The sequence below is a fragment of the Odocoileus virginianus genome, chromosome 12 (genome assembly GCF_023699985.2).
Source record: "Odocoileus virginianus isolate 20LAN1187 ecotype Illinois chromosome 12, Ovbor_1.2, whole genome shotgun sequence".
In the NCBI taxonomy this organism is placed as follows: domain Eukaryota; kingdom Metazoa; phylum Chordata; class Mammalia; order Artiodactyla; family Cervidae; genus Odocoileus; species Odocoileus virginianus.
This window is the reverse complement of record NC_069685.1, coordinates 40,414,991-40,438,661: the sequence shown is the minus strand read 5'-3', so window position 1 is coordinate 40,438,661 and position 23,671 is coordinate 40,414,991. Positions and strand designations below refer to the sequence as shown.

Genomic DNA, 23,671 nt, shown 5'->3' with positions numbered 1-23,671 from the left:
CACTTCTAAATGAAGTCGCAGCCAGGAGATACTTAAATTAACCTTTAACAGGCTGTATTTAAATGAATTATTTTACATGGATTAAAGTTTGAGATTTAAAAATATTTTGAGATTTGGGGGGTTAGAATGCATTCCCATTTTTAATATTTCTGTTGATTCCTAGTCACTTTCTTAACTAAGTTCCAGTTGCAATTCCTTTCTCTTAATTTTATCTTTCTCTCTCAATGGTCACATCTGTGTTGACAAAACAATCATGCAAATAGTTTCCTTTTACCTTTACTCACTGTCACTGTCTGCTAAGTGTCCAGTGGCTCAGCTGAGGACTGGAGACTCCTGGTGGTTTCTTCTGGTTCTAGAGCTGTCCTGCCTGCAGGCTCGCCTCTATGTGACTAGGGTAAAATGCATACTGGGCTTCAAAGAGAATGCAGATAACTTGGGCCTGTTTCCAATTGATTACATGGTAAAATGATAACATTTTGGGAATACTGAGTTATATAAAAATGTATCGTAAACATCAATTTCACCTGGTTCTTTTCCCTTTTTTAAATGTGGCTACTAGAAAATTTAACATATATGACTGATGTTTGTGACTTGCTTAATGGCTCCTAAGTCTTTTATTTTCACTGGACAACATTATTTTAAATAGTTCTGAGTCCATTTTCATCAAAGTCAATAGGCAGTTTTAAAATTGCACACAATTTTATTTTATTACTATTATTATTTTTTTTGGTGCAAGTATGAACAGTAAGGAAACTGTAAAGTTAGAATACTATAAAGTTTTCATCAATATTGTTTATGTTTGAATTTCTTCCTGGTTTTGAAATTGAATATCTTGATGGCAAACTGGTTGTATTAGCATATTGCTTTCCTGAAAAGTAGATATTTATGATATGAGTAGGCTAATTTCAAATAAATTAAATGGACTTAAAAAAAAAGCGCCTATGAAATAAAGCAACTGATTTTCATAAAGCTTTTTTAAGATTCTAGTTCACATATAAAAATTGACACTTTTCATTACATAAAATAGTAAAACATTCTTTATGGTAGACATCAATCCTTTGTAAAAGAGTAGGATAAACTAGGCCTTATTTTAAAGATATTTAAAACTTTTTTTTGAGTCTTTCAACACTTGACTTTAACTAATCATTGAATCCTTAGAGTCTGTTTCCTAAACACTGAATTTTTCAGAATCTTACCACTTGTCTTCATTTCCCCTAGCCTTCCGTGGGACATTCCACCATTCTCTACAGAATGCATAGGTTTCCTCATCTCTCTGCCTGACTCCATCTCCTTGCCATTCTGTAACTAGTGATTTTTCTTAAAAGCAAATATATCTCATTCCATCATTTACTTGCTTAAACCCTTCAGTGATTCCCAGCTGCTCCTTGGAAATGTAAAAAGCAATTAAAATAATTGAAACTACTTACACCCCCATCTACCTCTCTTCCTCTCCTGCAGCTCAGCCAAACAGAATTTCTTTCAGACTATATTTTTTTTCTAACTAGCTTTCTCCATCTTCTGAGCTTTTGCACCTGCTCTTCCATTTGTCTGGACAGTCTTCCTGCTCCTTTTCACCTAGATTGACCTTCTTCCTTCTGCTGGTCAGATTACTTTTTCCGGGAAGGTTCCACTCCTCTGTTAAGTCTCTACCCTGTTGGAGTCAGGGAATTGACATTTCTCATGTTTTCATAGTGTGTGTATCTCCCTACCCACAAGAGTTCTCACTGTAGATCATTTCCTGTTTGGGACTGAAATGTAATTCCCATGAGGCTGGGGGTTGTGTGTAGTCCTTTAATGATAGTATCATCACAGATACTATCTGGGAATGAAAAAATATATTTTAAAAATGAATAGTTGCTGTTTATACAAAAATAGGAAGCATATACACCAATAGCTCAAGATTAATTCTATTAAGGGCAAAAAAAATTCATTTTGAGTGAGACTATATAGCTTTACTAAGAGATTCATTATAGATTGAAATATAGAAGAGTAGACATGCTCTAGACCAATTTCCTTTTCATATGGACATGGCAAATTACTGTTTATTAATAAATATGCAACTAACATTACTTATATCTATTGAAATTTTCAAAATGTTTACCCTGACATTTCCATCTGAAGCTCTCAGGTAGCAATAAAATAGCTACTGAAATTCCAACACGGGAGGCCACTGGCCATGCCTTGGGCCAGGCACCTCTTATTCACTTGCATCCTTCTGAGGGGTACTTCCTTGGGGTTGTCCCAACCTCTCAGTTGGATACATTATTAAGAATTACTGTATTAAAATACATATCTTTTGCTTTTTTCGAAATAATTTTTGTGTTTTCTGAGTACCAGGCACAGTATATAGCAGGCGATCAATAGTCTTTGAATGATAGAATTAGTTAATTCTGAGTTTTATATTGGCCACTAATAGGCTATTTTATCTGGTTAATAATGCTATTCCTTTATAAAAATTTTGTAATCAAGGATATGCTGTGTAGATAGTATCTGTAGTTCAGTTCCATAAAAATATTTGTTTCTCACTTAGCTTTTGTCATTTCCTTTGATTCGTGTATTTAAACAATTTGACAATTTAAACAGCTTAAATAATGGACAATTCTCCTTTGAAAGGTTTTGCTGCCAATATAAAATTCCTGGTTCTGTTTACCCAATCTCCCTGTGTTTTCAAAGTCAATTTAAGAATTTTTACATCATGTCTATTTTTAATCTACCTCAAGACTTTCACAAAAAATAGCTAAAAATTCTAAGTATGTAAAGTAATAAAATATAAGAAACATTTTTAAGGGAAGCTTTTTAGAAAATTACTCTTCTCTAGACATTACACAATTTGGAATTGATTTTTCTTAAATGTCTGTGAGACCATCAGTTTGTGGACTGCATATAAAAGTAGATAATCCTTGCAATTAATTATTATCCTTTTCCTAACTTAGTAACCAGAAATATGATTTATTATAAAAAGATAAACAAAAGTAAGAAGACATTTTGATTTAGGTTTTTGGATTTTATAGATTTTTTCCTGGATTTCTTGTCTTAAAGGTTAGACTGTATTTCACAAGAATTTTTTTCTCTATTTTGCCACTTTCTTATTCTTGAATTAGGAATAAAATGTGGTTTCATGTTGCTGCTGTAGTAAATTTCTATGTGAATCTTCTAGTGTATTGATTAAAATAGTGCAGAAAACAGATTTGAAAGCTCAATAAAACTGCTGGTAAGGAATGTCCAATCTGATGGTATTCCACCCTAATCCATGCTAACCTTGACTTTTGATATCCTATTGCATTGTTGCAGGTTGTCTTTTCCAAAAATTGCTGCAGTATGATTGTACTTCTCCCCCATGACAAGTTAGAGCTCCCCCATGTCCCCCATGACAAGGTAGAGCTCCCATCCCTTGGATCTGGGGTGACTTTAGTGATTATTTGATCAGAAGAGTGTAGCAGAAGAAACATTCTTAATACTTCCTAGGCTGGTTCATAAACTCTTCAAATTTTCGTGAGTATCTTGAAGCACTTGCTCTTGGGATGTTCCCTGGAGGTACCCACCATGAAATGAGGTGCTTCAACCACAGCAGCGGTGCTGCTGACTGAGCCCTCGGGTGTCTGGGTGACCCATCCTAGCAATCAGCCTGGTGGAGCATTATGGTGACTCCATGGCAAACGTCCATGTTGCCCCACTCTGAGAACTTCCCACCGAGTCCAGATAACCCACAAAAACATGAGAATAATATCATTGTGTTAAGCTAATAAGTCTGAAGTGCTTTGATATATAGATAATTGGAACAGTATTCTGTGTGCTATTTTCCCCTTTATTTTTTGTGTCTGTGTTAGTAGGTATATGTACATATGTACACGTATTTACAGAGAAGTTGAGCTTTGATTAATCTGGGTTTGAAAAGATAAGATTGCATATGGTGTCCGAGGCTGGGATCTATGAGTCAGTTCGTAGCTGGGCTACTGATCCACTTTCAGTGGTGTTATGTTATTATCATGTAATATATTCTTTACCTCCCCAGTAATTTTACAGATATAAAATGAAGCCTAGATGAGCGTGGAAGGCTGTTAGGAAAATTAAAGGAGTCATGTATCATCTTAGAGGCCAGTTAGGATTTAAATTATGAACCTGCTTAAATAGGCATAGGAATCTCATTAGAAAAGCAAGCAAATACTCTCTAATCATTAGCTGGAAACCTCAGCTTCTTCCACTTTTACTGTGGGTTTGGAGCTGTTTCACTCACTCTCCCAGTTCATATATATCAGAGTCTTCTGTCAGGGCCTGTGTTCAGCCTGTAATGGGATTTCCTTAAATCTGCGTTGGCTCTAGATTTTGGCTTCTAACAGACAACACTGTAATTTGGCCAGCCTGCCAGGAGCAATCTGGGATTGATGGCCCATCTAAAATTCTTAAATGTTTGTGCAAAGTGTTATTTTGGGAAAGCTGAGGTTTTTTCCTGAACAGCTGTGAAATTCTAATACTTCCCTAAATTATTTATAATATTTTTTAGAAAAAAATGCACCATTCATTTTATTTCTAACTTTTGAATTTCAAAAGGAACTTTTCTCAACATCCAAATGCCAATGTCTGTAATCTGTATCTACTTGAAGAAAATGCACAATGTGAGAGCCACAAGTTGCGTTTAATTGGTGTCTTACTGAGGACTATGGCCGGGGAGACAGCATTTCAGGAGCCTCTGAGAAACTATCCCAAAAACATGAGGGTGGAGGTCAGTGTGTGTGTTGTTGTTGTGTGGTGTTGGCAGAGAGGGGCGTGCAGTCAAACACACATCTCCGTACAAAGCTGCTGCTGGTCACAAAGAGCAGGTATCATAGTTAATGTTTTTAGTGCTTCTCTAAGTGTGGAAGATGCAAGAAGCCAAGTTCATGAAAATTTTCTCCTGAAAATATCTGAGGGCCTGTTCTAGCAGTTCCCCTCATTCTTCATCCTCACCCTGATTTCTTTCCTGGTGTATTGAAGGTCAGCGGCTACAAGGGCTCAGGGACTAAATTCTTATAGAACATGGTGGCAAGTGACATTCCTTAGTTGGCACATGAAATTTTAAAATTTGATAAGTTAGAATTTTTAAAGGAAGATAATATTTTAGAATTTTAAGAATTTTTCTTTGCATAATGTATATATTTTCACAGTTTTGCAAAATACAGTCAAATGAATATAAACGAATTTTTTTTTAAATATGAATTTAAAAGCAGTATAATGTGAAATGGTTTACACAGGTAATTTTATGACTATTTTCATTTTTTTCTTTAATTATAATTTCTCTTGAGATGATGGTAATAATAGGTAGTTTTAAAAATACCATTTAAATAATTTTAGTGACTCAAGTATAATTTCTTTTTAAATAAATCCTTGTGCTAAGTTGATTCAGTCATGTCAGACTCTGTGAACCCACGGACTGTAGCCCACCATGCCCCATGGAATTTTCTCGGCATGAATACTGGAGTGGGTTGCCTTGCCCACCTCCAGGGGATCTTCCTGACCCAGGGATCAAACCTGCGACTCTTACATCTCCGGTACTGGCAGGTGAATTCTTTACCACTGGCGCCACCTTTACATTATTTATTTTAGAAAAGAGTCCCTGTATCTTTTCAGTTGGAAAACTACTTCTCAAGGAGTTGCTTGAAGCAGAAAAGACAAAAGTATCATTAAACTTTGACTCTTACTCGTTCTGACCTCATACTACTCACACCCTGACCTTGGTGTTTCCCACTATGTGGGGGTGAGTTTCTGCTTTACCTAGGTCCTGCTTGTTTCAGTTTTTCACATTAAAATTCTGACATGACATCTTTCTTAAAAACTTAAAAAATGATTTTCAAATTACGTGACTCTCACAAGTAAATGCTTGCTGGTCTTGCTTTTCAGAAGTGTGAAGAATCAAAAGAAAGGAAATACTGTGCCTCATTCCTTTCCTTAAGTGAAGAAAGATTTGCAGTGATTGATGTTTAATGCTTTTTCCTGGTATAAACTTCAGTAATGCTCTCAAATAACACAGATGGCTCCCTTCTCTCCATCCACTAGAATAAAGATTCATTTTTAAAAATTGATTAATTTTGGGAGGGGCTGTGCTGCTTGGCTTGTGGATCTGTTTCCTGACCAGGGATTCAACCTGGGGCCACAGCAGTTAAAGCCTGGAATCCTAACCGCTAGGCTGAGCCTAACCACCCCTAAGGGACCGCCTTAGAATAAGGATTCTTTAAAAAAAATTATTTACTTATTTATTTTTATCTCTGACTGTTCCTGCAACGGCTTTTTCTAGTTGTGGCAAGCAGGGGCTGCTCTTTTGTTGCGGTCGTCGGCTTCTCATTGCAGTGGCTTCATTGCCACACAGCACAGTCTCTGCAGGGCTCGTGGGCTTCAGTAGTTGTGGCTCACGGGCTCAGTTGCAAGTGGAATCTTCCCGGAACAGGTATTGAACCCTCTCTCCTGCATTAGCAGGCGGATTCTTAACCCCTGGACCACCAGGGAAGTCCTAAAGTCTGAAGACTGAAAAATCTCTTTCTCAAAACTTTTAAGGCAAGGCCTTACTACACTTGTTTATACACATCATTTAGGAATTTTTAATTAGATACTCTGGAAGCAGGGGAATGATGTATTTAATTCTCAGAAACTTTCCTCTGTACTTACATATGTGTGTGTATATATATACACACACACACATATTGCTTATGTTTGCCATATTAGAAAGAGAAAATTTGTGTTTATTTTGAAACATTCCAAAATCTTTAAAAATATGAATCTTTGGAGTATTTCTCAAAGGACTAGTAAATCTGTTTTGTGTCCTAAATCTGTGGTGTGTACTAAATGTAGAACTTGTTTCCTAGGATTCTAGCATTGGTTTTTCCTCTATAAACGACAAAGCTAGGAGACTTAGAGTAGCAGAATTCCTGAGAAACAGTTCTTTCATCTTGCATGTAGAAAAAATGGTAAAATGATATCAGAACATTAAGAGAAATGGAATGAAAACCTCAGACCAGTCTTTTAATATATTGAGGCAAAATAGATGAACAAAACTCCTTTTTATTCCCTTCCTGTTTTCTAGTGTCATAAGCTAAGAAGAATGATGTGAAAGCATATTTGAGGTTGGCTTTACTGTTTCCTGGGAATCTGCTTGTGCTGAAATACATGTGTTGCCATTCAACTCTTTTCTTTGTATACCCACCTCCATGGGTATATTTAGAAATTAACGAATACCAGTTTCAATATGAACTCTTGTTCTTCAGAATATATTGCTACAACCACGTGGATGAATAATTAGCTTTGTATGGATGGTATTATAAAGTGTAGACAGACAGGTTTTCTCTTGGCTATTTTGAGTGTCTCTTCTGTGACTTTTGAGGTTGCTGCAAACAATTGGAGTCTATGAAGAAAGCACATTTTTGGCAATACTAATGTATTCAGTTAGAAATAATTTAATTTTTAATCATGAATTCTTTTTTTCATAATAGACAGGCAGTGGTAATAGCTTTAATTTTGAGAGATTAAAACTCCGAAAGGGAAGCTGTAACTAAAGAAATCCCAAGAGTATTTTTATGGTTAGATACTATCTAAAGAAAATCAATATTACATTAAGTGGTGTTAAATCTTTTATGCTTCAAGAAAGCACTTTAGTTGTCCATTTAATTAAGAGCAAATTCAACAAAACAGTCAGTCTCTGGAGAATTGGTTACCACAAAGACTTAAAAGATTAACATTTGACTTCGTGCGTTTTGGTTTCCCACTAGCTTTGAATTGATAAATTTAAGCATTATTATTAATACCTCAGTACCATCAATAACTTTATTTAAAGTAAATGCTAAATTAAAAAGGCTTTATGTAATTAAATTATTTAAATTAAAATGGCTCCACATTTAGGGAGCAGAGCCTGTCCCTACGTGACTCCTGACCTGAGTTCTGGGCTGTTCTGGCCCATCTCTCACTCTTTAGCATCAGTGATGCAGAGAAAGTAAATGGTACCATGGTTACCACCTCCTGCCATCTGCTTAGCTGCACATATAAATGTGTACATAGTATATGACAGAAGATGAAAATAGATAAGTGTGAAAATGATATGGGCATACTGACCTAAGATACACTGTATTTGAATATTTCATAGAAGAAAAAGTAGAAAAGAATTAAAATGTATATTTCAAGTTAGTGTTTGACTCATTAAAAATTTTTTTTTCTGTAAAATTAGTCACAATCCAGTACCTGGGCCTGACTACATTAGGAAATTTCTTAAGGAACAAAAACAACAGTTTAATTTAGCAGCAACAAGCTGAATTTTGACTTTGTGGGAAACAGAGATACGTATAAAACCCTTCTGGTGATTTCCTTTCTCACCAGATTTTCCCTGACAGCATTTTTTGCAGCATCAGCAGAGCGGTGAGGGGTCTGGCAGGGTTATGAAGAGCAGGCCTCACGTCTTCCCTTCCCAGGAAAGGATTCCCAGGGGAAGAACTTGTCATAGGGAAACCCGCCGTGTTACTTACCAAGTGGCTTGAGGCTTCTGTAAACTGACCATCCTCAGCGCCTGCCACGTGGAATTCCTTTCCCATGGCAACAGCAGCCTCTGGAGGAGTCAGGACCACTTGCTATTTGAGTTAAGAATTGGCCTGGCTTAATTAGAAGAGGTGTAAATTGAGAGAGGAAAACAAGATCTTAGCACTAAGCATGAATGCATTTCAAAAAGAAACCAGGGTCACCAGTTGAGGAGACAAGATGTTTATCTGAGTCAGAATGCCAGTCTCTGAGGTCTCAGCTCTCACCTATGCTCTGCGTCTTTGGCCCCAGCTTCACTCTGAGGTGTTGCTCCCTTTCATGCACCCAAAGCCACTCTGAACGTTGTTGGGTGATTTAAACCACGAACTGCTTACAGTCAGGGTCTGCGTCGTGCGGATCTGATCCAGCTCTGTACCCTGCCCCCACCTGCACCGCACACTCTGCGAGACATGCATGCACGTGCTTTATACAGTGGACGTGTGGTGCATGTACAATGCACATACAGTGAGTAGATGGCATGAGCACGTGGCGGGGGCCAGGCTGCAGTGCCCTGATGGAGTCACCTTGTACCACACTCACTCCACCTCCTTTCTGATGCCTTACTGGATCCTGTTTCCCTAAACTGGCTCCTTTGAGATGTTCAGAATGCAAACCATCCTTCATTTGAGCCCATCTCCAGCACCTCCTTTTCAGATGTGCTCCTTTTTTTCCCCCAAGAACACCATGCATGTGTGCATGCTAAGTCGCTGCAGTTGTGTCTGACTCTTTGTGACCCATGGACTGTAGCCCACCAGGCTCCTCTGTCCATGGGATTCTCCAGGCAAGAATACTGCAGTGGGTTGCCATGTCCTCCTCCAGGGGATCTTCCCCACCCAGGGATCGAACCTGAGTCTCTTATGTCTCCTGCATTGGCAGGTGGGTTCTTTACCACTAGTGCCACCTGGGATGCATCCCCAAGAACACCGTAACAAATCTTTATTGCAAAATTGTACTTAAATTAAGTATCACATTTCTTACTGAAATCAACTCTTATTACAAATTTATAAACCATTTAAATATGAGTTTGAAATCTCTGCATACTGAGTTATGCTTATATGTGAAATATATATGAAATGATATTATTTTTCCCAAACATGTTCTTTATCTTTATTTCTGGCATTTAATCCTAGTTTTAAGTGCCTTTTCATTTTAAAATTATTCCATCTTTTTAAGAGAAAATCTGAAAAATTGATATTTTATTTCTCGTTGAAAAATCATTTTCAAGCTGTAATTCGGGAGAGGGGGGGAACTCTGAGTGCAGGTCCAGCTTGCTGCCTTCTGTCAAAAAGACCCCAGAACAGAATCCTGTCCCCATATTCTCCTCTGAACTGGCCCCCTGCAGAGGTGAGAGGAATCTTTTGGGGTATCAGATGTGCTCCCAAGGCCTTTGGTATTCTGAGATCATTTGCTTTTCCCGTTCTCTTTAGCAATAACCACCGGTTGTTGACAGATTACTATTTAATCGGTGAATTAGTTTTTTCATTGTTACAGTAACAAATTACCACATGCCTAAGTGCTTAAAGGAACACAGATTTATTATCCTATAGTTTCCTAGGTTGAGAGTCTAAAAGGGGTCTTCTTGGATTGTAATATAGATACCAGCAGGACTGGGAGGTGGGGTGGCATTTCCTTGCTTATTCAGGTGTTGGCAGAATTCAGCACTATGTAACCATACATAGACCCGTGGATCAGTTTTCTTATTGGCTGTCACTGGGGGCTGAGTAGGGCCCCAGATCACCAGCCCCCAAAGCCCTGCACAGGGTATCCTTCATCTCAAATCCTGCTTCCTTCTCAGCTTTCATCCGTCCTTGTAACCAGGAAACGTTCTTGGCATCTAAGACTCAGTCACTCATGGAATTAGGCTGGGTCCACCCTGATAATCCAGGATAATCTTCCCAACTTCCCAACCCCACTTTGCCACATGAGATAACATATTCAAAGAGACTAGGTCTGGAAATCTTTGGGCCAATATTATTTTGCCTACTACACCTGGGTGTGCTAATGTTTTATATACATCATTTTAGTTATTTCTATTTTATCAGAGAAAATCAAGTCTTAGAGTTGGGTAAATTGGCCACATTATCATGAGATGATACTTGTTCAGTCGCTTAGTCACGTCCAACTCTGTGACTTAATGGACTGTAGCATGCCAGGCTTCCCTGTCCTTCACTATCTCCCAGAGTTTGCTCAAACTCATCTCCATTGAATGGATGATGCCACCCAACCATCTCATCCTCTGTTGCCTCCTTCTCTTCCTGCCCTCAATCTTTCCCATCACTGGGGTCTTTTCCAGTGAGTCAGCTCTTCGCATCAGGTGGCTAAAGAATTGGAGCTTCAGCTTCAGCATCAGTCCTTCCAAGGAATGCTCAGGGTTGATTTCCTTTAGGATTGACTGGTTTGATCTCCTTGCAGTCCAAGGGAATCTCAAGAGTCTTCTCCAGTACCAAAGTTCAAAAGCATCAATTCTTTGGCACTAGGCCTTCTTTATGGTTCAACACTCACATCTGTACATGACGACTGAGATAACAGTGGCATAATTTAAATCCAAGTCTGCCTGATTCTAAAGCAACCTTCCCCATGACTCCAATACCATGCTGCACTGTGTGTGTATGTACTATATATGTGTAGCGCACACACACACACACACACACACACACACACACAAAGAAGTTATGAATGTGCTGAAAAGTCAAGTCAAAACTATAGTGTGTATCATTTCTTCTGGTGATCTTTAAACAAATCTGTTTTTTTTTTAATATTAGAGGGTGATGCTAGATAGTGGGAATTTGGTATGTTCTGAATTAATCACAAAGCTATAAGAACAGAAAATATTTATTTGCAAATTTATTAGTTTTCCAAGACTTCAGTTCCGAAAGGTTCAATTTCACAGGTTCACTGTGAGGCTGTACCTTGATTGGAAACTCTGAAGAAATTCAGTTCAGTTCAGTTCAGTCACTCAGTCGTGTCCGACTCTTTGCGACCCCATGAATCGCAGCACGCCAGGCCTCCCTTGTCCATCACCAACTCCCAGAGTTTACTCAGACTCATGCCCATTGAGTCGGTGATGCCATCCAGCCATCTCATCCTCTGTCGTCCCCTTCTCCTCCTGCCCTCAGTCCCTCCCAGCATCAGGGTCTTTTCCAATGAGTCAACTCTTCGCATGAGGTGGCCAAAGTACTGGAGTTTCAGCTTCATCATCAGTCCTTCCAATGAACACCCAGGACTGATCTCCTTTAGGATGGACTGGTTGGATCTCCTTGCAGTCCAAGGGACTCTCAAGAGTCTTCTCCAACAGCACAGTTCAAAAGCATCAATTTTTTTGGTGCTCAGCTTCCTTCACAGTCCAACTCTCACATCCATACATGACCACTGGAAAAACCATAACCTTGACCAGACAGATCTTTGTTGGCAAAGTAATGTCTCTGTTTTTTAATATGCTATCTAGGTTGGTCATACTTTCCTTCCAAGCAGCAAAGATCTTTGTTTTCTGAATGTTAAGCTTTAAGCCAACTTTTTCACTCTCCTCTTTCACTTTCATCAAGGGGCTTTTCAGTTCCTCTTCACTCTCTGCCATAAGGGTGGTGTCATCTGCATATCTGAGGTTATTGATATTTCTCCCGGCAATCTTAATTCCAGCTTGTGCTTCTTCCAGCCCAGCATTTCTCATGATGTACTCTGCATATAAGTTAAATAAGCAGGGTGACAATATACAGCCTTGACATACTCCTTTTCCCTATTTGGATCCAGCCTGTTGTTCCATGTCCAGTTCTAACTGTTGCTTCCTGACCTGCAGACAGGTTTCTCAAGAGGCAGGTCAGGTGGTCTGGTATTCCCATCTCTTTCAGAATTTTCCACAGTTTATTGTGATCCACACAGTCGAAGGCTTTAGCGTGGTCAATAAAGCAGAAATAGATGTTTTTCTGGAACTCTCTTGCTTTTTTGATGATCCAGCGGATATTGGCAATTTGATCTCTGGTTCCTCTGCCTTTTCTAAAACTAGCTTGAACATCTGGAAGTTCTCGGTTCACGTATTGCTGAAGTCTGGCTTGGAGAATTTTGAGCATTACTTTACTAGCGTGTGAGATGAGTGCAATTGTGTGGTAGTTTGAGCAGATTGACTTAATTTCCAAAGTGATTTTAATTACCAAAATATTATTTCACAAAAGAAATATTCTAACATTTTCATATGCTTATAATTCTGATATAGTTTTTTGAATTAATAGTTAAGGTTTATTATTGTTAGAGAAACAAATGGTAATATGCAATCACTTTGGGAATTCCATACTACTTATCATAACATAAATATACAGCTGCCCAAACTCCTGGGCCCAAATATGCATATCTTTGCTTTAGCTCATAACTGTGTTTCTTTTTCCTGCTTCAGTCATCCTTTTATATCCCCTTTGTTTGTTTACCCTTCCTTAAAATATTTCTACTGTAACAATCAAGATGTTTTTCCTTTTTTAAAATCTACTCTATTGAAGTATAGTTGATTTGCAATGTGTTAATTTCTGCTATACAGTAAAGTGATTCTGTATACATATACATATATATATATATATATTCTTTTTCATTACGGTTTATCACAGGATATTGAACTTAGTTCCCTGTGCTACTATATAGTAGGACTTTGTTGGTTATCCATTCTGTATATAATAATTTGCATCTGCTAATCCCAAATTCCCAATTCATCTCTCCCCCACTCACTTCCCCCTTGTTAACCACAAATCTGTTCTCTAGGTCTGTTCTCTATGTCTCTGTGTCTGTTTTTGTTTCATAGATAAATTAGTTTGTGACAGATTGGATTCCATATTTAAGTGAAATCATATATTTGTCTTTCTATCTTCCTTCAGTTAGTGTGACCATCTCTATGTCCGTCCATGTTGCTGCAAAGGCTGAGTAGTATTCCACTGTACGTACGTACCCCACCTTCATTCATTCATTCACACAGATGCTTTTCTTAATTGCATTACCTTCGTTTCAGGCTCTCTGGGTTCTGGCCTTGTCAGGATGCATCCAGGGAAGGGTGTGCCCTGGGAGCATTCATGTGACCCGTCTGTCTGCCCCCAGACTCAGCTCTGAGTCTGCTCTCTCAGCCTTCTCTCCTGAGAGTGATTGCTGTGCAGAAGCAGGATTTTCTCATCACTGTTTCCTCTTCCCCGCAGAACCTTGATGCTCTGCATGACCACCTTGCTACCATCTACCCCGGCATGCGGGCGCCTTCCTTCCGCTGCACCGATGCGGAGAAGGGCAAAGGACTCATCCTGCACTACTACTCAGAGAGAGAGGGGCTGCAGGATATTGTCATCGGAATCATCAAGACAGTAGCTCAGCAGATACACGGCACCGAAATAGACATGAAGGTAATGGGCAGTAACGGGGGCTCCTCTGAACGCGGGTGACATGTGGAGTGTTAGAAAGGCTCCCAGTTTACCCTTGGACATCGCTGTTAGTGGACCTCAGCAGAGGTATAGATCAGCCATAACAGTGGTGGCACTGGCGATCTTCTATGCTTGGCCTTGGAATGCATTATACAGGAGTGTTTTCCTTGTGGGAGCAGATTTTTCTTTCCATTTATACATTGCTTAAGGCAATGGGAAATTTAATTTACATTTCCTGGGAGTCTTACTTACTGGGAAGCAGGAGAATCTGTGACTGGCTTAGCCGTGGCCTTCAAAATACAAAAACCCATGGACACATTCTAAAATAATATGAAGTATTATTTCACTGTTCATGGCTTCTTTGTGGATTTTTTTTTTTTTGTGGGGGTCCATCTGTGAAATGTGGTTAGAATATCTCATTTTGTGAGCCGAAAGTTTTGCTTTAAAAAAAAAATTAGACTGTTTTGTAAAAGCCTGATCTCATACTTGCTTTGTTATTGATGATACCCGCTGTTTTGAGTGATGATTTTAAGGTAGTGATACAATTGTTTTCCCATATTTCTGACCTAGAGAGCTGCTCCCAGGCAGCTGTGTTTTGTGTGTCTTCATATTTAAACACAAGAGCCATTTTTTAGTGGCCCTAAATTTGACAAAAGTGGGGAGAGGGGTGCCCTATTATTGTTTAGCTTTTTCACAAATGATAACATTTTATTATAGAAAAAGCATACCAAATATAGGATTTTATAAACACTGGTAGGTGAACAAGTGCAGCTTTAAACATAAATACAAAGTAAAATGGCAAAACCTACAAGCCTTTTGTTTTTTAGAGAAATGTCATGTTCTCCTGCAGAGGTGGTCTCACCAGAGCACAAATGCGACTCCATCTCCTATAGAGGCTTCAGGTTCACTTTCTGAACAGTCTGACAGTTTCAAGATGATGGCAAGAAGTGGCATGAATAAATCACTGAGACTGATTCTTAACTTTCTCTTGACTTTTACTTGGTAAAGGCTCCCCATCACACTCTGACAATTTAAAGCCTGTGCTCTGGTTGTGTTTATTCACAAAAGGACCTCCTGGAATACTAGCCATCCTTCCTACGCTTACTCCACAGTGTTTTCATAAACGTGTGTACATTAGTTCAAGATAATACTGGCTGTTGCACATTATGCAGCAAATCTAGCTCCTTTCTTCTAGCTTCTTTCCCTTTTTTTTTTTAACTGTCATTCTTTCTTTATGGAAAATCTAATAGGCAGTGTACTTTCTCACATATACAGTTACATCCTAACATATGTGGGAAGCCCAAACTTTGAGTATAGTATTACACAAATAAAACTTGTAGCATTTAGGTTGATTATATTAGGAAAGCATCCTGCTTATTTAATCTAGTAACATTGCATTACATTTCAGTTTTTTTTTTTTCTTTTCTGGAGTTTCTGTTAGTTCTGACATGATTCCCCAGGTGCATTCTTTGTTTTTCTACTACTAGAAAGTGGAAAACATGGAACATGATGTTATCAAATCCAGAGACATTTAAAAATTGAAAACTTAGGTAAAGGATTGAAATTCATCCATGATTAGGAATCTCACTGGAAATCAATTAAAATTCAATATGCCTTTCATTTCCAACTTTGGATTCTAACACCAAACTAACACCTCATCTCAAGTGAGGGAGCCTGTGTCAAGGGGGTTGTAAACACTGGTCTGCTCTTGGTTTGTTAATTCCTTAGCCAAGCTGAGCAAGAAGCAGGTACATAGAAACTTCAGGAAAGAAACATTAACTGGGGCACACTTGGAAACTGCAGTTGCCATGGTGATTAGAGTCTTTGCTTGGGAGGTTGATAGCAGTAGCACTCTATATACAATTCAGGTTTTTACTTAGTTGTGGTAATCACTTATAGACACTTTATATAATATGGGCCCGTTCGTTGATTCAAGTACTCCAAAATAGATGTCTGAAATATTTGTATTTGGTATTTATATTTGGTGTATTTAGTTTTTTCAAGGGCAGTGTTTTAATTTCCTGAGGTATTCTTTTTTAATTAATTTATTTTTTATTGAAGGATAATTGCTTTACAAAATTTTACTCTTTTCTCAACAGTAAAACAGTCAAACCTCAACATGAATCAGCCATAGGTATACATATATCCCCTCCCTTTTGAAACTCCTTCCCATCTCCCTCTCCACCCCACTCCTCTAGGTTGATACAGAGTCCCTGTTTGAGTTTCCTGAGCCATAGAGCAAATTCCTGTTGACTATCTATTTTACATATGGTAATGTAAGTTTCCGTGTTACTCTTTCCATATATCTCACCTCTCCTCCCCTCTCCCCATGTCCATAAGTCTATTCTCTATGTCTGTTTCTCCATTGTTGCCCTGTAAATAAATTCTTCAGTACCATTTTTCTAAATTCCGTATATACGTGTTAGAATATGGTATTTATCTTTCTCTTTCTGACTCACTTCACTCAGTATAATAGGTTCTAGGTTCATCCACCATCCTGAGGTATGCTTAAGTCTGTAAGTCTCATAAGTCTGGAGCTACCAGATAATTTAACTACTTAAGAAATAGTATGTTTCAAGAGAACAGCATCGAAACATGTATATCTAGGGTGAAACAGATCACCAGCCCAGGTTGGATGCATGAGACAAGTGCTCGGGCCTGGTGTACTGGGAAGACCCAGAGGGATGGGGTGGAGAGGGATGTGGGAGGGGGGACCGGGATGGGGAATACATGTAAATCCATGGCTAATTCATTTCAATGTATGACAAAAACCACTGCAATATTGTAAAGTAATTAGCCTCCAACTAATAAAAATAAATGGAAAAAAAAAAAAAAGAAATAGTAGACCACGTCATGAAGTGATAAATGAAGGATAGGCTACAAATATAATCAGAAAAGCTATTTTGCAGATTTAAGCAAAGCAGAAGAGTAGAATTGAGGAATTCGTAAACTTGGCTTGCATATAATTCAGTTCTTTTAGCTGAAATGGAAAGAGTAAAACATCAAAATTTTTAGATTGCTTTGTGTTGCTTTGGAGACTTTAGGGAATGAGTTTTCTTGGGGCAAAATTTTCCCATTGTAAATGAGAATACTGATCTTTAACCAGTGTAGATTGATGTGGAAGTTTTAATAGTACTACCCTGATTTCACCATGAAACAATATGTGGGAATATATATACAAGAGTCCATATTAATTGCTATTTGTTCCTCAGTGTCAGAGTTTGGTGCAGTGAACTAAGGAAAAAGGAGGAAAAGAGCCCTATTTAGCTGCAACTGAAGAAATACTCTCCCAACCGCCTCCCATTTTGATCTGGCTGCAACTCGAGATATGTTTTTTCCTTTTTAAGAGGACATGTTGGTTGCCGTTTCTTAAACTCAAAAGATAAAATCTTTTTTATACCTTAAGCATGCTTGTGAATAATATTTAGAAATGTAGTTATTTTTTAAATTAGAGAGTTTCGCTCATAATCAGGATTACTCCCATAGAATAAGCTTCTAGATTTGGAATTAAATCAAGGAATATAATTTGGGGAGGGGGATTTTTATGCATATTGTCAATCTATCCTTCAGAAAAATTAATCAAAATACCCTTCCATTAGTGGTGTATGAAATGACTCTTTTTTTCTGTTCCTACCTAATATGGCACTGCAGTTTTATATACTTGCCAGTTGATAGATAAAAAAGACATCACATATATTTTAAGATATGTGCTTCTGTCATTTAATTTTCCTCTGCTTCTACACAGCATTTTTTTTTATCATATTAAACAGTACTGCTCTGTCTGATGTGTAGGTCATTTACCGTACATGTGTGCCTGGCTTGAGGGGGCGCTGAGCCTCCAGCGGGGACAGGGGGTGCTTTATTCCAGATTCTACCAAAGAGGCTGCATGGACCACTAGGGGACTTGTTCCAGATTTTCAGTTTTACTGTGAATAATTATTGTCTTCAAATTTCCTAAATCAGTATCCAAAAATAGTTTTCTATATTAGGCACATATAGTATTTGCATATTTTAAATTTTTAAAATTAACCTTCCAAATGTGGCTCTCATGACCAATTTCTTAGGTATTTAAATATTGTAACCAAATGGAAATGCCAGACAGTTAACACCATTTACCTCTTTGGCATCCAGGTTATTCAACAAAGAAATGAAGAATGTGATCATACTCAATTTTTGATTGAAGAAAAAGAGTCAAAAGAAGAGGATTTTTATGAAGATCTTGACAGATTTGAAGAAAACGGTACCCAGGAATCACGCATCAGCCCATATACGTTCTGCAAAGCCTTTCCCTTTCACATCATATTCGACAGGGATCTTGTGGTCACTCAGTGTGGCAACGCCATCTACAGAGTCCTTCCCCAGGTAAAGGACATTACATTCCCTGGGAGCCTGAGATGAAAGGCCACAGAAATGCTACTGTTTCACGTGGCCACTTGTTCACTTAACCTTTGTTTATCAGTCTGGGAACATGGAGCACTTGATACATCACAGAAGTTCTGTAACCGTAAACTCAGTATGTTTGAGCATACTGCAACTTTGCCTAGGACAGCTGCTTTTTTTTTTTTTTTTAAATCACAAGAGCAATGGGAGAATTTTGCAGGAATAGTGGACTTGTTTTCATGAGAAAATGACTTTCCAGTAACGATCAGCTTTCACTTAATTTATTCATCATTGAGCAAATAGTCACTGTTTATCTGCTGTCTGAAAATAATGTTCAAAATCAACCATTGACACTTTTAGGCAAAAGAAAGGAATTTAAAATACACCAAAGTGCTAATTAAGTGCCCTTTCCTTTTCATCTGCATTTTAGCTCCAGCCTGGGAACTGCAGCCTCCTGTCTGTCTTCTCCCTGGTCCGTCCTCACATTGACATCAGTTTCCATGGAATCCTCTCACACATCAATACAGTCTTTGTGTTGAGAAGCAAGGTAATCACAATGTTATTTCACTCAATGTGAGGAAGTAAGGTCTGTTACAGATTAGAAATGTTCCACAGGGATAATTAGCTACGAAAACATTCTGTGAGATTCAGAAGGTGTAGAGAGAGGAAAACCAGACCCTGAAGGGAGTCCTGTTTCAAAAGCAATGGTGCTAAATTGGGGGTTGTCTGAGGAGCAGTGGGATTCTATTCACGGATTAAATGAACAGAAGTGAATTTTGAAAATGCCTTGCCTGGATGGGCCAGTCACAAATGAGTGAACCAGTCAAGCTTAGTTGCTCAGTGGTGTCCAACTATTTATGACCCCATGCACAGTAGCCTGCCGGGCTCCTCTGTCCATGGGACTTTTCAGGCAAGAATACTGGAGTGGGTCGCCATGTCCTTCTCCAGGGGATCTTCCTAACCCAGGGATCGAACCCAGGTCTCCCACATTGCAGGTGGATTCTTTACCGTCTGCTCCATGGAAAATCAGAAATGAGAGTCCCAGAAGCTTTCCACAAGGATGTCAGAGTAGCTCAGCTCCTGCCTTCCTGGGTTCAGTTTGCATTTCTGCAGTGAAATGCAGGCTGTCTGGCTGTTACCTGGCAGACTGGTGGAAGGCCTCTTCTGTTCTGCCTGGGTCCCTGTTCTCCCTTATGGTTTGGTGGGAATGAGGTCCCTGTGCCCTTCTTGGGAGGGATGCTCATGTTGACTGTTGTGTCTTGCCTTTTCCAGGAAGGGCTGTTGGATGTAGAGAAGTCAGAGTGTGAAGATGAGCTGACGGGCACTGAAATCAGCTGCTTACGGCTCAAGGGTCAGATGATCTACTTGCCTGAAGCAGACAGCATACTCTTCCTCTGCTCACCAAGGTAATCACTTTTGGATGAATTATGATGGATATACGCACCCATCTTTTGCTAAATGGAAATTCAGTACCATTTTATTCAATTGTTTTTACAAAGTATACTTAGATTTTACAACTCTTATACATCTCTCTATAACAGGGATAGTTTCGTTGAACTTATATAATAACTCAGAAGAAATCATGTATTCTCTTTTATTTGCCACATCTTCATCAATCTGTTGAGTGTTTATGCCTTTAGGTCAGTGGATATGTAATCTGAAGTTAGCTAATTCTGTAGTTTTGTACCTTCCAGAGAGTCATCATGGAGAAAACAAGTCTACAAAGCATTTATTAATAATACGATGGCATACACAGGTGTATTTGGCACCAATAAATTACTTTTCTAATGATTTCTGGATTTAAACTATTTTATGTTAAAAACATTTTTCTACTTTAACTGAGATATACTATGCACAATGCAGTATTAAGTTAAAATTTATGTGAATTTTGTGACATAGTAAACATCAGAGGGAAGTACAACTGTAGGCTGGCATTTTTACAGTTTGACAAAGCACTTTTCTAAAAGGTGTATGGGAATTCAGAGTAAGTAATGTGTGTCTAAACTTATGTTAGAACAGTAGAAATAGATAATTACAAAACTTGTTGTTAGGTAATATTTTGTACATTTTTAATTTGTATAGCCAAAATGTATGCATATTATTTAGTAACAGTTGACAGAGCATGTTTTGGAGGGCTATTGATTAAAAATTTAAAGTCCAAATGATCACTTTTCACTTGAAAATTTTGTTTCAAAATTTCTGAAAAATTTAGTGGATTTTGTAACAGCCTTCTTTAAAATTATTAAAATTTTAATAATAATAACAATAATTATTGATATATTACTATAATACATAATAATATAATTATTATTATAATAAAAATCTGGTATTAAAGACTATATAAGGCTAATGATGGGGTTTTTCTATTTTGATATTAAGAGAGACAAAATTAGGGAATATAAACTCATAGTTTTTATTAATAACCTCCATTGATCAAACTGTATTTGCATCTGCTATCAATAAATGTCTTTTCCTTCTGCCTTTTTCCAAGTTGAGCATTGGTAGAAAGATAACTTCTAAGTAAAGACAGTTCCTATTCATGGAGACAACCGTTTCTTTGGAAGTACAGGCAGAAATTTGGAGTCTACCTGCTAATTACCGTATGCAGAAATAGGATACATAGTAACATAATCACCAATTATTATATGGGACTTGTGTGTGTGTGTGTGCTCACCCAGTCATGTCTGACGCTTTCCTGCCCTGTGGACTGTAGCCTGCCAGGTTCCTCTGTTCATGGGATTCTTGAGTAGGTTGCCATTTTCCCCTCCAGGGACCTTCCTAACCCAGGGATTGAACCTGAGTCTCTTGAGTCTCCTGCACTGGCAGGTGTAGCCTTTACCACAGAGCCACCTGAGAAGCCTTCTTATATGGGAACTGCTCGTGTGGTACTCACATTCCATCAGAGATCAGCTGAAAGCACGTTAACTTGTAAAATGTATGGCTCCAAGAGGATAGGATAGTTTGGGGCTTCCCTGGTAGCTCAGCTGATAAAGAATCCACCTCCAATGCAGGAGACCCGGGCTTGATTCCTGGGTTGGAAAGATGCCCTGGAAGAGGGCATGGCAGCCCACTCCAGTATTCTTGCCTAGAGAGGAGCCTGGCAGGCTGCATACAGTCCATGGGGTTGCAGAGTTGGACACAACTGAATGACTAAGCACACAGCTCATTAAAATAACAATAAGTTTTTTGAAAAATGACATGATTTGATTTTCTCTCTCAATATGAGCATTTTAATGATTCATTTTCAGTTTAAGCTTATAGACATTTTTTTTTCTCTACTAATTGGCCAGTCTTGAAACCACTGGTGGATGATCTGGCTTCTTTCCCCAAGGGTGTGTGTCAACAGTAGACTCTTTGATTGTTTTATTGTCCTTTATTGGTGTGCTCATTCTTGCTTTTTTAATGGACATTCTGAGAATATATTTCAGGGAAACATTTTATTAATCCAAAATTCTTCAGTAAATTCACAGCACAATTATGTCAGTTTAGAGAAATTATTCTTATGAATGACTGGAAATGATTATTTGGCATTTAAATAATTAAAACCAATAATGTAACCTTAATATATTTTAACCAAAGGCTAAATTGTTTAAAAACAGTCAACTCTTTATTTACCAGATCTTCATTGAATCAATAAATATTACATTTTGTAAAAATGACAAGTCACAAAGACACATAAAAATCAGCAAAGATAAATAGATGAAACAAAATAGCCAAAGAAAATAAGAAAGTGGAGCCAGAAATTAGTGTGTAAAAATACATGTTAGAAGTCAAGAGTACAGGAAATTCATGTTGAAGATGGGTCGTAAATCTGGTGTCAACCTCCAGTCATCGTGTCTGAAAGAGAAAACAACTAGTTACAAGAGTCAGAGATCCCATAAAATGACAATCAACTAGTTTTGTAGAAGAAGCGTTATTATCCTTATAAAAGAGATTAAAGATAACTCTTTTTTAAAGTTTTTTTTTTAATGTGGACCATTTTAAAAGTATTTGTTGAATTTATTACAACATTGCTTCTGTTTCACATTTTGTTTTTTGGCCTCAAAGCATGTGGGATCTTAGCTTCCCAACCAGGGATCAAACCCACACCCCCTGCACTGGAAGGCGAAATCTTCACCACTGGACTGCCAGGGAATTCCCAAGATAGCTTTTTCTTCATTTCTTTATAGTGAGGAAAACCTCTGGTAATAATAAGTAACAGCCTTGAGATAAAAACCTGAGTGGGTTTCATAAGGCAACTTTTCACATTATCATTCAATTTAGGCTGATGGCATAAAAAAATGCAGTTTGGCAAAACTGCATTTCAAGTTCACTTCTCTTTGATGGATGTTTACATGTTAAGAAGAATGAAGTCATATTCCTCTTGCTTTTATCTGAGTTTTCTTCAGCCTGAGCTTTTGAGTGGCAGGCAGTGGCAGGATTAGACTTCTTGACGGAAACCAGGGTGGTGTTGCGGTAGGAGCTTGGGGTCTGACTGTGTGTCCTTCTCCTTGTGACAGTGTCATGAACCTGGACGACCTGACCCGGCGAGGGTTGTACCTCAGTGATATCCCTCTGCACGATGCCACCCGGGACCTCGTGCTCCTGGGAGAGCAGTTCCGAGAGGAATACAAGCTGACCCAGGAACTGGAAATCCTCACGGACAGGCTGCAGCTCACGCTACGGGCCCTGGAAGATGAGAAGAAAAAGACGGACACGTAAGAATGGAGCCTGTGGTTACAGATGACAGGCAGGGCTCTCCTGCATGGTGGATTCGGCAGCTCTCCTGCCAGACTGTGACTGGGTCCAAGCACAGATTTACTTGCCACAGGCCAGTAAATCCAGAGATGGGGTGTTGGGACAAGGAATAGAGACTTCATTACTAAAGCCAGCAGAAGGAGAAGATGGTGAACTCATGTCCCGAGTTAGAATTCAGGCTCTTTTAACTGAAAGGGGAGGGACTCAAGCCAAGCGTTTCCTGGTTCCCAGCAGCCTCCAGAGAGGATGTGTTAATTTCTTCTTGCCTGCAGCCACTCAGAGGTGGGCCTTGTCAGGTCATTTCCTGGGAGCTGAGTAAAGATATTTTAGCTTAATGCTTATCACCTGGGAGGCAAAGTGCCCACAAATGGGACATTGCATATAATTTAGGCTTCGAGGCAACATCACTTTAGTGATTAAATAGTAATAGCATACAAAGACTCCGACTCGAGGAAACTGTCACAGTTATGGAGTTCGAAATAAACTGTTCCATGTCACTTAAATCTGTCAGGCACACAGAAAGAAATCAGTCCTAGTAGTAACGGGGATATGTCTTTTAATTTTACAAACCAAGCTGGAAGAATATACAACAAATCATGTCTCTGCAAATCATTAGAATAACTCAAGTGTGGTTTTAAGTCTGA

The 23,671-nt window shown here is 38.5% G+C and overlaps 1 protein-coding gene across 2 annotated transcripts in view; it reads left to right on the top strand.

The window, feature by feature from the left end:
* GUCY1B1 (guanylate cyclase 1 soluble subunit beta 1) overlaps positions 1 to 23,671 on the top strand; it is a 53,273-nt gene that overhangs the window by 21,465 nt on the left and 8,137 nt on the right. For both annotated transcript variants that reach the window (XM_070474947.1, XM_070474948.1), the window contains exons 5-9: positions 13,695 to 13,892; positions 18,042 to 18,272; positions 18,721 to 18,837; positions 19,563 to 19,696; positions 22,790 to 22,987. In XM_070474947.1, coding sequence (XP_070331048.1) covers positions 13,695 to 13,892; positions 18,042 to 18,272; positions 18,721 to 18,837; positions 19,563 to 19,696; positions 22,790 to 22,987 — 878 coding nt within the window. The remainder of the gene's footprint in view (positions 1 to 13,694; positions 13,893 to 18,041; positions 18,273 to 18,720; positions 18,838 to 19,562; positions 19,697 to 22,789; positions 22,988 to 23,671) is intronic.